The sequence below is a fragment of the Aptenodytes patagonicus genome, chromosome 2 (genome assembly GCF_965638725.1).
Source record: "Aptenodytes patagonicus chromosome 2, bAptPat1.pri.cur, whole genome shotgun sequence".
Classification (NCBI taxonomy): domain Eukaryota; kingdom Metazoa; phylum Chordata; class Aves; order Sphenisciformes; family Spheniscidae; genus Aptenodytes; species Aptenodytes patagonicus.
In genome coordinates, this window is record NC_134950.1 from 163346251 (window position 1) to 163359373 (window position 13123).

The 13123-nt window shown below is 42.3% G+C and overlaps 1 protein-coding gene across 3 annotated transcripts in view; it reads right to left on the reverse strand.

The window, feature by feature from the left end:
- Window positions 1-13123, reverse strand: part of DPP6 (dipeptidyl peptidase like 6) — a 525902-nt gene that overhangs the window by 46871 nt on the left and 465908 nt on the right. For all 3 annotated transcript variants that reach the window (XM_076331931.1, XM_076331929.1, XM_076331930.1), the window contains exons 11-12: window positions 9184-9307; window positions 5892-5930 (exon numbers count right to left, since the gene is read on the reverse strand). In XM_076331931.1, coding sequence (XP_076188046.1) covers window positions 5892-5930; window positions 9184-9307 — 163 coding nt within the window. The remainder of the gene's footprint in view (window positions 1-5891; window positions 5931-9183; window positions 9308-13123) is intronic.

The window sequence follows — 13123 nt, forward strand, 5'->3', positions numbered from 1 at the left end:
TAATACAACCAGAACTTTGTTTAAAACCTTGACAGAGATGGTGACTTATCCCGGATGGCAACTGGCGGGGATGTCAGGCTGAAAGGCTTTTTGAACAGGATTTTATACTGTAGGGAGCTACACTGGGCACGTAATTAAAATATTCTGCACGTGATACAAGCAGTTTGAGCCTTTGGCTGACTATTATTGACTGAATCCCACAACACTAAAACAGAAGAGCCCACCTTGAAAATAAGAGGAGATCAGTTTAATACTGGTAAAAGAAGATACTTTTCATGTGCAGCAGTTAGGGAATTTCTGGAAGTTTTTGCTCCAGGAGGTTTATGGAAGCAACTGGTATTAGAAGGTGCAAAAAGGGATTGAACATAATCATGATTCATTAACAGATCCTAAAGGGAACAAACATGGATATATTCTCAAATGTCTGTAATCTTTTTATTGTAGATGGTGGTGAAATATGAGAGGACTGGACTGTGGAAAGCCGCCAGCTCACACACTGTCCTTAAATACCATCAGCTGCTGTGCCTGCTAAAGACAGAATGACGGAGCAGAGGAAACAGCGGTGAGGCTCGGTAAGGCACTTCTTAAGTCCTTATGGCTCTTCTTGTCTTTTGTTCAGCTAGATCTCTGTATTTAGACAAATGAATTCTTCCCAAACAGTCAAGGCCAGTTTCCAGAAATCCTCTGCTTTGTGCAGATGAAGGACAAAGCTGTCCTCATGTCAGCTACACGTAGCAATAACTCAGTGCTCTCAGACTCAAGTATAAGAGAAGAAAACTAGTAAGGTAACTCCTGTATGATTCTACAGCAGCTTAAATTGAAGCTTAAATCTGACTAAGCATGGGTCCCTGATCCCATTTGCCTTTCTGGGACCTGTGTGAACAGGCAGTGGCCTGGTTCAGAAAGCAGATCTACCCAGAGCTGCTCACCTGTGATGGGCGATTGTCCCCAGGGTGGAGGAAGAAGGAAATAGGTGGTTGGAGCTGAGGACTACCCAGTCATCAGAGTTGAAGGAATAATCACTAAGCAAAGGATGACCCTGTGGCTGGAGAAGGAATTGGTGGGACTAACCAACCTGCATCACTATCAGTAAAAGAAAGCAGCAGCAACTCCTTTTCCAGCAACCTGTTTATCGCTGTGTATCAAAATGGTCCCACCAAAGGCTTCAGCTTTGGTGGAAGAGATAAGGTGATGGGAGGCTGCTGGAGGGCACCGTGATTCCTGGAGGGATCAGTGCTGGAGTTCAGAGTTGTGCAACACAGGCCAGTGTACCTGCAAATGGTCAGGAGAAGAAGAAACCAAGGAATGCCTCAGAGGTTTATCCCAAGTTTGACAGAATCAGGATGCATGAGGGGGACAATGCTAAGGGCAGTCTGAGCTTCTGTAGGTCTTAGAGAAGGGCAGAAAGTCCTGGAACAAGGAATAGCAATAAAAAAAAGGTAGAGTGTATTATAGAGGTATTGGAGAGGGATCACTGAGCATCACTGGATCTGCAACCACTTTCTCTGATCCACCTTTGCCCAGATCCCAGAATGAATGATTTTGCTCTGTAGGTATTTATTCTCTCAGGGAAATGTTCCAATACTTTAAGTATCACAGGGCAATAGCTCTGATAAACAGATAGGTGTGACATAAATCCTTTTAACTCTTTGCATTTTGTTAAACAGTTCATTGAAATGCAACGAAGTGTTATAAATGCACATGGGCATTACTGTGACAATGAAGCCACCTCCTCCTCTGGGTGCAGGGGGAAGAACTCTTTCCATCCCCTGCCACACTCAGCCCCTGGGACAATGCTGAGCTTCATCCTCTATCCCTGTCCCCATGCTCATCTGTGGTTGGGTGCACCACATCAATGGCCATCTCTGAAGCCAGGGCACCTGCCATCAAAATACAGGGTCATCAAACTGGAGAGGAGAGGAGTCCATGTCTCTGGGTATCAATCCACTGGATGAAATCAAGACTCTTCATTTAAGTGCCAAAGACGCTGTAACCAGAAGCTGCTTTGTTAGCTCTGGCAGATGAATTTGAGTATTTGAATTATGGGGCTTTGGGTCCTATTTCTGCTTCATCCTTTGTCTTTAGGGCAACTTCAGCTCAGTTATGGGGTTGTTACGTGACAAAAGGGCTTTACAGGGTGAAACAGTCAGTCCTGTTTGTAAGGTTCTCTGAACCCTGTTTTTATTTAAAAGAATCTCATTTCATACTGCCTGTTAACTGTGTGTAAAAGAATCATTACTGGGTTATCATGCTGTCAGTTTTAAGACAAGGGAGTTATAAAAGAAAAATGGTGTGAGGTTTTCAACCTTTCAACCTTTTGACAGAGCAAAAGTCTTTATTTTCAGACCGAGGTGATCTGAAACACTAGGGAAATAGTTGGAAAAACTCAACCCAAAGGAACTGTTATCAGGGGAGGCCAGCCAGCCCACGCAGGCAGTTTTGGAGGTTATATGTCTCTAAACAATTTTGTGGTAATCTCCTGGTCCTGCTGATGTCAATGTCAAAGCCCACAGTCTTTGGTGGAGTGGGAATTGCACCCTGGTTTATAATTAAATTTGTTCAGGCCACATCCACAATTAAATAAATAAGCCAATTAAAATGCCAGTAAAGTTTATCTTCAGCAGGTGCTCAGAAATTGTCTTATTTGTCCCTTACTGATTCATTGCCTGTATATGACCATAACCGGCACTATTGGAAAATGGCTTCTTCACAAAAATTGAAACAAAGTTGTTTACACTAATAATTACTGTTTCAAAGAATTTGTATATTTAAGCAAAAGTATGAGTAAAGTTCAGTCTGGCTCTTATGCTCAGAAGTGCACAAGCAAATATATAAATAAAAGCAGTAAAATCTTCCAAAATCCCTAGGCAGCTTCGCTGAACATGTGCCTGTTCTTATTTGTGCAAAAGGTTTGAAAATTCTGGTCATATCATCTGACAAGAAGTGACAGATATTTTCTAGCAGAACCTCTGTAAATACTGTATATTTCTCATTGTACTTGGAGTAATTTATTAATTAATAAATTCTGCCTATGTTGTGAAGAGGGTCTCCAAAGTTTTTAGACCTGAATAAAATTCATTCATGAACTTAAGCCCAGAAGGGAACACAAGATCATTTACTATAACCTTCCATACACAGACTATTAAAAACATGAACAAAATTCAAATTCATGGGTTATATGACCTATCTCAGAACTCCCAGTATTTCAAACAGCTGAAAAAAGTCAACTCTATCATCCTTGGAGACTCCCTCATGTCCCTGTTGAGTATCTTCTGATACTGATGTTTTTCTCTCCTCATCTCCTGCTCCCAGCCTACTGTGAAGTTTGCCCCAATTACAGGAAGACCAGATATACTTAATCTCCCAAGAAAAAGATAAAGCTCTTGACTGCTTTTCAAACTGGTGTATGGAGTACTTTGAAGGAGTATTTTAAAGAATGAGGCAAGCAGTTAGGTTCCTCAGTCCTATTGATTTAAAATTGGGGTACTTCTCAAAAGGAGGTCTGGTCAATGGAGCACACAGAACAAGTTGGCCAACCAGGCAGTGGGTGTCTTCTTCAGGGTGGGCTGAATCATACTCATGTGACCATGAATCATTGACCATGTGACCACAGTGCTCACCGTACTGGCTGTCTACAGAGGGGCATCGGGCACCTGGCTCATATGCATATAACTGTATTAAAATCTCTCAACCAAGGAGTCTTCATCCTGAGCTGAGTCACACTCCTGAGCTCCTTCAGTAGCTGCCTAATGTGCAACTCATCTCCTCCTTAAAGAGGTTAGGGGACTCGCACTAGCATTTAACATTTTCACATCATTCTCACAGTCAGACACACATGCCATGAAAATAACTTTCCAGTTATCTAGATTAATGTGTCATAGAGTAAAAGGTAAATATAGAAAATACAATTATACTAGTAATCATATATTCAGTCAAAACTAGAATTTTAAGTAATTTTGTTGTCAGAAATGCAGGGAAAAGAGTTCTATAATTCTTCAGACTCTTACAAAAGCTTTTGAAGAGTAATACCAAATATCTCCAAAGTCCGTAGCAAATGTTATCTTAGTTTAATACTGAGTACTGAGTACTGAGACTCATTTGGCTGTAATGAACATCCTTCTCTAACCTCAGACTAAGTATATGATGTTTGGAGATGCAGTAAAACAAACTATATTTCCCTGGAGCAGGCCTGTTAGAGACTAGCAGATCATTTACTACAGTTATTCAGGACAAAACACCATCCTTTAATGCTAGTCCATGTAGCAGGTAAATGACTAAAGAACCACAGCAGTGTAAAAACACAAGTTCTACTGTACTGCATTGATGGAGGCCCCAGTAAATAGCAGTGAAAGGATTAAAACTATCCCTGGATTTAGAAAATAAATGAATCCCGTGAAGTACTTTTTTTTTTTTAAAGATACAAAATATGGGCAATTTCATTTTCTCTTGACTCGTTTGTCTTTTAAGCTTTTATTTTCTGCTCAAGCTAACACTGTCCTTATGAATGTAAAGAATACTTCAGCAGCATTTTTACTCTATACCTGAGTATACCACCAAAAGATTATTTGAAATGCTTGGAGCACAAAATCTCTCTCCTCTGTAAAATCAGCTTTTATCTGGATCAGACATAGCCCATTGCTGTAGGACAGCCACTGGGAGAGAGGAGATCATTGTCCATGCTGTGATCTGATGCACTGTGGTTTCTACAGGTTCTTGGATCCTCTGAACAAGCTGTGACAAAAATGTGAAATATTTTAAATCTGCACTTGGAAAATGTAGTACAAGATCTTTATCTGACATGCTACTCCCTGTCTGGCATTCACATATCCCACGAAAACCAGCTCAGTGTTTTGGCTGAATTGGTATCAGCAGCTTCTCTCTCAAGAACAGCTTAATCAAATATGAGATCACTTCACAAACTGACTCCTGGGGAAGTGTTATAAATGATCTTCCAGAGATTTACATGCTGGAAATCTACAGGTTTTATATAGACATATGTTGAAAGAAAAACCCCTTTTCAAAAAAAAAAAAAAAAAAAAGAAAAAAAGAAAAAAGAACAGAAAAATCCCATAAATCAAAACTTCTTGCGGGTTTAAATTTTATATCCTATTTTCTATAGCTATTTTTTTTCAGCATTTATTTTCATCTTTGTTTTATTTTATTTGGGGGGTGAGAGCACGTAGCCATACAAAGTAATAATATTGCACAGAAGTTACAGTGTCAGAAGAATGATGTGACACAGTTGTCTGTTAAAACAGGATATTAAACTCCATCAGGCAGTTTCTCCCCATTCTTGTGCTCCACATAAGCCCTTGTTGTTTTAACTGCCCCATCGACAATATAATTTCATTTTCCCCCTTTCCTACATCTCCAAATAGCTGCAGAGTAACACAGAAAAAATTGTCAAATTTAGCTTAAGTGACTTAAAAGTCCTATCTGCATGATTTTGACTTTGAATGGACATAGGCCTTCTTAATAAAATGACCTTTGATCTTCTGTTTTCAACAGTGGACTTCTTTCTTGTCTAGAAGACCAGAAAACAACCACTGTACTGCTTAAAATCATCATCAGTCTCAAAGCAGGGTATGAAGGACTACCTCTGAGGTTGATGAGTCATACACAGATACTGTCAGTGGGTAAATTTCCACCAGCGTCAGCTTTTCATCTCTTTTAAATCCAAGTAAACTGCAGGCTAAGAACTATGGGACCTACCAGAGAAGATGGCATCTTCAATAAGAACTTGTTTATTACTGAGAAACTCTTTTCTGTAATACAAATCATGCCATCTTCCACGTATCTTTCTCAGGTCTGGAAATCAGTTTTTCTCTTTGGGGAAAAACAATGAAACAAAAAACCTACCAAAAACTTGACCACAAAGAGATCACTATTACCTGTCTGTGCAGCCAGCCTTCACTTTCATCTTCATGTTTCTAAAACAGAAGAAGATCATTAATACCATACTTCATGTATTACATTCTGCTATCAGTGCAGGAAGCAGCTGGACTGAATCTGAAAAGTTGTTCAGAAAAACAAAGAAACTATTTAAACATGTGCTTCAGGAGTGTAATCCAGTGGCTGCTCTCCTTGTCTTTCCCCTCTGATAAATAAGCAGGCACTCAATCAAGAAAGCATTTTACTCATACAGACAAAACACATAAATCCACAAGATATATTATTCCCCAAAGAAATAAAGCTTGTTAAAAAATAAATAAAGGTTGAAATGAAAGTTGTTAAGAAAAGACTCTGCACTGTGCTCTATGCACAGTATTGCATCATTTTTTCAAGGGATGGATATATCATTTTCTACTGTGGAAACACCTACGCCAGTTTAAAAGATGGTATCTGCTAATACTTACACAGGTTATATCAATACACCATTACATTAGTGTGTCTATAGAAGGGATTAATTAACTACAATTAAAATGTGGGTAGACAAGCATAAGCCATTTTTAATGCCATCAACCATAGAATCATAGAATAGTTTGGGTTGGAAGGGACCTCTAAAGGTCATCTAGTCCAACCCCCCTGCTGTGGGCAGGGACATCTTCAACTAGATCAGGTTGCTCAGAGCCCCGTCCAACCTGACCTGGAATGTTTCCAGGGATGGGGCAGCCACCACCTCTCTGGGCAACCTGTGCCAGTGCTTCACCACCCTCAGTGCAAAAAAACGTCTTCCTCAGATCTAGTCTAAACCTACCCCCCGTTAGTTTAAAGCCATTCCTCCTTGTCCTGTCGCAACAGGCCCTGCTAAAAAGTTTGCCGACATCTTTTTTAGAAGCCCCCTTGAAGTACTGATAGGCTGCAATAAGGTCTCCCCAAAGCCTTCTCTTCTCTAGGCTGAACAACCCCAACTCTCTCAGCCTTTCTTCACAGGAGAGGTGTTCCATCCCCCTGATCATTTTCCTGGGCCTCTTCTGGACCCGCTCCAACAGGTCCGTGTCTTTCTTATGCTGAGGGCTCCAGAGCTGGATGCAGGACTCCAGGTGGGGTCTCCCCAGAGCAGAGTAGAGGGGCAGAATCCCCTCCCTCGACCTGCTGGCCACGCTGCTTTGGATGCAGCCCCAGGACACGATTGGCCTTCTGGGCTGTGAGCGCACATTGCTGGCTCATGTCCAGCTTTTCATCCACCAGTACCCCCAAGTCCTTCTCGTCAGGGCTGCTCTCAATCCCTTCATCCCCCAGCCTGTACTGATACTGGGGGTTGCCCCGACCCAGGTGCAGGACCTTGCACTTGGCCTTGTTAAACCTCATGAGGTTCACACGGGCCCACTTCTCGAGCTTGTCCAGGTCCCTCTGGATGGCATCCCATCCCTCTGGTGCGTCGACCGCACCACTCAGCTTGGTGTCATCTGCAAACTTGCTGAGGGTGCCCTCGATCCCACTGTCTATGTTGATTGATGAAGACATTAAACTGTACCGGTCCCAATACGGACCCCTGCGGGACGCCACCTGTCACCAGTCTCCATCTGGACATTGAGCCGTTGACCACTACCCTCTGGATGTGACCATCTAACCAATTCCTCACCCACCGGACAGTCTACCCATCAAATCCATACCTCTCCAGTTTAGAGAGAAGGATGTTGTGGGGGACCGTGTCAAAGGCCTTACAGAGGTCCAGATAGATGGCATCTGTAGCCCATCCCGTGTCCACTGATGTAGTCACTCCATCATAGAAGGCCACTAGGTTAGTCAGGCAGGACTTGCCCTTGGTGAAGCCATGCTGGCTGTCTCGAATCACCTGCCTGTCCTCCATGTGCCTTAGCAGAGCTTCCAGGAGGATCTGTTCCATGATCTTCCCAGGCACAGACGTGAGACTGACTGGCCTGTAGTTCCCTGTGTCTTCCTTTTTTCCCTTTCTAAAAATGGGGGTTATGATTCCCCTTTTCCAGTCAGTGGGAACTTCACTGGACTGCCACGACTTCTCAAGTATGATGGATAGTGGCTTAGTAACTTCATCCACCAGTTCCTTCAGGACCCGCAGATGGATCTCATCGGGTCCCATGGACATGTGCACCTTCAGGTGCCTTAGATGGTCTCGAACCTGATCTTGTCCCACAGTGGGCGGCTCTTCATTCTCCCAGTCCCCGCCTTTGCCTTCTGCGGCTTGGGTGGTGAGGCTCAAGCACTTGCCGGTGAAGACCGAGGCAAAACAGTCATTGAGTACCTCAGCCTTCTCTGTGTCCCGGGTAACCAGGTCTCCCATTTTGTTCCAGAGAGGGCCCGCATCTTCCCTCGTCTTCCTTTTATCCCCGATGTACCTATAGAATCTTTTCTTGTTGCCTTTGACGTCCCTGGCCAGATTTAATTCTATCAGGGCTTTAGCTTTCCTAACCTGATCCCTGGCTGGTCGGACAATTTCTCTGTATTCCTCCCAGGCTACCTGTCCTTGCTTCCACCCTCTGTAGGCCTCCTTTTTGTGTTTGAGTTTGTCCGGGAGCTCCTTGTTCATCCATGCAGGCCTCCTGGCATCTTTGCCTGACTTCCTCTTTGTTGGGATGCATCGCTCCTGAGCTTGAAGGAGTCGATCCTTGAATATTACCCAGCTTTCTTGGGCCCCTCTTCCCTCCAGGGCTTTGTCCCATGGCACTCTACCAAGCAGATCCTTGAAGAGGCCAAAGCCTGCTCTCCTGAAGTCCAGGGGAGTGAGCTTGCTGTGCGCCCTCCTCGCTGCCCTAAGGATCCTGAACTCCACCATTTTGTGGTCACTGCAGCCCGGGCTGCCCTTGAGCCTCACATTCCCCACCAGCCCCTCCTTGTTGGTGAGAACAAGGTCCAGCGTAGCACCTCTAGGTCCAGCATAGCACCTCTGTGTGTATATATATATGTGTGTGTGTGTATATATATATAAAAAATATATATAATGCCATTAAACTAGAATGTTGCAAAGATATTCAGATTACAAACTGTTGATGTGTGTGTGTGCTTGTGCATGTATACAGTTATTTCAAGACAAGTAATCACTCTCTTACACACACACACACACACACAGAGTGTTCCTGGCTTTCTAGAAGGTGTAAAAAAAAAAAAAAAAAAGTAAATATTGCAAACATTGTTTATATTCTATGTCTGCCTAAATAAATGTGTGCCAGCTGATTTGTTGCCAGGTAAAGTAACTGAAATACTTTCTCCTTGCGTGGGTTATGAAAACCGATGGCAAACGACCATTTGGCTCATCTCTTCTACCTTTGTGCAGACTCCCGTGGTGGCGTCGCACAGCGTCAGGATAGACACGTTCTGGGCCCTGTTCAGCCAGTTTACTGCCACCTTGGTGCTGGTTGCCCATTTCACCATGGTTATATAGTAGTCCCTGCAAACACAGACATACATAAAAGAAATCACAATACTGACATCCTAATGAATTGCCACGTGGCAGAGAAGTTGAAGGCTGCTGCAGGCAAATGGTCCAGGAGAGATGTCTGGTTATTAAGAAAGCTGTGTCTTGATGTCTCTAGGCTGCCTTATGTATGGATTTCAACCCCTAAAAATGACATTTTTAGGGCTGGGCAAGTGTTTTATCTGCCACTTCTGAAAGTCATTTTCAAAGAAGAGACGAATGCAGAGATAAAGAATCTTTCAAGCTATTCCGTCTTCCAAGAAGGATTGAAATGCCTGGAGCTACAAATTTATGCACAGGTGGAAAAGGAATTGCAAACAATTTCCATTCTGTGCACACTAACTGGCTGACTCAGAACCATCACTGCCAGTGGTTGGATTCTTTATGCTTATGAAGAGTTAATGGCCTCTAAATATGCCCACTACACACCAAAATATCCATGAGTGTTGTATTAAAAGGAAAAAGGCAAGAAGGGTATAGTTTAGAGAGACACAGTGTTTCTGTAAAGCAGATGCAGCTGGTTGCCATAAAGACGATCAGCAGAGATGTGACAGTTTGCATTGGCAAAACTGCCATCCCACATTCCCTGTACCATCCTCTATTGCTGGATGTGATATCAGGTTGTGATAATACTTGGAGTAAATCACCAGTGTGGGCTGCACAGCCCTGTAATCAATATCTTTAGGAAAAGTCCTGTGCAATAGCGAGCAATGGAACCCCTTAGGTTGGGCTGGGCTGGGCTGGAAAATACAGGATCACGAATAAATACACCGATGGTCGCGTTCTCAGACCCAGTCTGCGGTGGTACTCACAGATGTCCACCTCTGCAGCAATTCAGGGCTTCACCACTTTATCTGTAGGGTAAAACTCTGGCTGAGCTGACAAAGCTGGTGATGTTATAATATACTGCTGGGCTATGTGGGCCAAAGACACCCTTAAATTATAATATGACTTTTCACAGCATACAGTCCATAAAAAATTTAATAGTTCATTTGTTTGCTATAAAATATGTATAAGGAATTGTTGCTCTCATTGGAATTAATATGCTGTGTCACTGGAGAGTACTTTTTGTTCTGGCAAGTGCTCCTGCATATACGGAAGAGAAAGGGCAAAAGCAACAAAGGCCCGTTTGTCTAGCAAAATAACAAGTTGGAAATTGATTTTGTAGTTTTCAGTAATATTTAGTGCCTGAATTTGGCTGTGGAAAAATAACAAAAGACCTCAACGATTGCATCCACTGCACTGGAAGGAAGGATACTTGCAGGTGAGACAACAGCAGTCTGAAAATTCAGTGCCTGAAATAAAATTGTAATTTTACTCTTTATCAGCAACAGCATAGGCCCTAAGAGGAAAAAAACAACAAAGCAAAATTAAACTGTAAAACCATCTCTTCTTTCTCTCCAAAATTAACTGAGCAGATTCAGTCTCCCCAAAAAAGGAATGTGAATATAGTACATATTGTGGCTTAGAGCATTTTTTCCATAAATCCAATTTAAAGTTTGAAAGACATATATTCAATTTTTACATCTCTCTCGCTGTTTGAACACAGGAGCCACAGTTCTTTCTCAGGAACTTTTAATTATTATTTTAGGTCAAACATTGTCTTCCCTACCACCCTGGCAATGGGCATGGAGTCTCAATTTCTCTCTGAAGCCTCTCCCAGTCATCAAGCCCACAGATACCCCAGCCAGCAGACAACTGCAGATACTTTTATAGTTATTATTCTAGTCTCAGAGTAGTGTGGAGTCTTTAATTTACTTCACTTCACACCTCTTCTGTAGGACAACCAAGTTTTATGTTTCCCATTTTGCAGAGGAAAATGAGACAATAAGGTGTGATTAATCTCAGTTAATTTTAAACACTTGCAGCTCCAGCAGCTGCACTGATTGAGCAGCCAGTGGAGAGAAACGGGGAGTCAGTGCATTTCCCAAGCCCTCTTCGCCTGACCTGTCCCAGATTTTATACGGAGCTGATTTAAGGAGAACCTATTTCTTCCCATAGAGCGAAATCTAGACCAGCAGGTGCCCGACCACTTTGTTTGTAGACATCCACTTCAGGGCAGATTACACCCTCCCAAAGGAAAGGAATAACTTGTCTGAGCTCCTTCAGGAAGGGTGCAGCTAAGCTGAGCTTTGCAATGTATTTCCCCATCCCAGTAAAGACGGTGGTGGTTGGGTTTGCAGTCATCTGAGACTGGTTATTGTGCAGTGCCCTTATTCATAACCTAGCTTTACTTGGCTGCTTTTTGGAGGTATGAATCTAAAATATGAGGTATGAATCTAAAATATGAATACTGAAAGTATGACAACAGTAATAAAGCCATAAACACCACAAAGAACAGACAATGATACATTATGTGGCCAAGTGAGAGGCAGCAGCCCAGCCCATGGTCCCTGGGGCACAGCCGGCTCCTGCCTCTGATCCAGACTTGAGCTGTCTGAGTTTCTCCATTATTTATTTGTTCATGTCCTATGCAAGGACCAGTGACGATTTCTGCATTCAGGGGAGATAACATCTTTCTTTAATTTGCCACCTGGGATGCAAATATGATGTGGGAAATAAATTGGATCGTGGTCCAATTCTGACCACCTGCTGATGTAACTCTTGGGGTCCAATGGTTTTCACCAAAATAAAAAACGCCTGTCAGGCATTAAATGCTATAATACTTTTTCTTTCCCTGCAAATTCCACCCCTTCCCTTCACTTCACTTTCTTTTTCTCACAGAAAAGCATGGCATTGGAGAAAATTTGGCAAAAAATGCTCAGAATACAAGATTTTTAAAAAGGAAAAATTATCAGAATTGTACATTTTCCCCCCAAATATGTTTTCCCATCATCAGCTTTGCTTTTTTTTTTTTTTTTTAAACTGAAAAATATCCCAATTCTGTGGAAAATTTCTGACTTCCTTTAATTTTGAAAGAAAAAAGACCCTGGCATATCTCCACTTTATTCTCAGCTTTATTAATTGTACTAAAACACTTTGCTCCAGCTAAAGAGAACACCAGGAAGTACCACTCTGTCCATATATCATCTGCGTGAACAGATTGGGCACACTGAAATGCTTCAGATGATAGGACCGCTCTGCTTGAAGATCCTTATCACCAGCTTCCCCTGCTTCTTTGAAAGTCCCTTCTGTAACTAACTGTATGGTACACCCCTCTTGTCTTTTTTAATGAAATGTTATCACACTAATCCTCTCATTTCAGAAAACATATGCATAATGAAAATGCACGCCTATTGCTCTAGCAGCACTACTTATATCATGCCCTAGGGATGAAAATTGCCATGGTTTTGATGAAATATACGGAGACTAATTAATTATGATATATCTTCCATCATTTTACAATATTGATTGCAACCAAATAAATTACAGCCACCCATAACCATATAGGACAAATTTATTAACAACACTTGGATCCTGCAGTCTGAAGTTATTACTTTAACTAAACTGTTTCTGAGTCTCTCTGTTTACAGAGTATGCTAGCAACAGAAAAGTGATATTGTCCAGGAGCCGCAGTTCTAATACTGTGGTTGGGACACTGTGATGGGGATACTGTCATCCTGAATTGCTGCCTGCTGTATACAGATCTGAAGCTGTTTTTTTGAAAGGCAAGTGCAGTAATGCCCATTTGGTTTGTTCACAGGTCATACCTCTTTTGTTGCATAAGTGGATTTGAATTGCGGTATTTCAGAGTTACTCAGTGAAAACATGTTCTGAGGCTGACACTAGCTTTCCTAGCAAAGAAAGGCAACTCCCACCATAAATGATCTCACTGGTTTAGTATCCTCT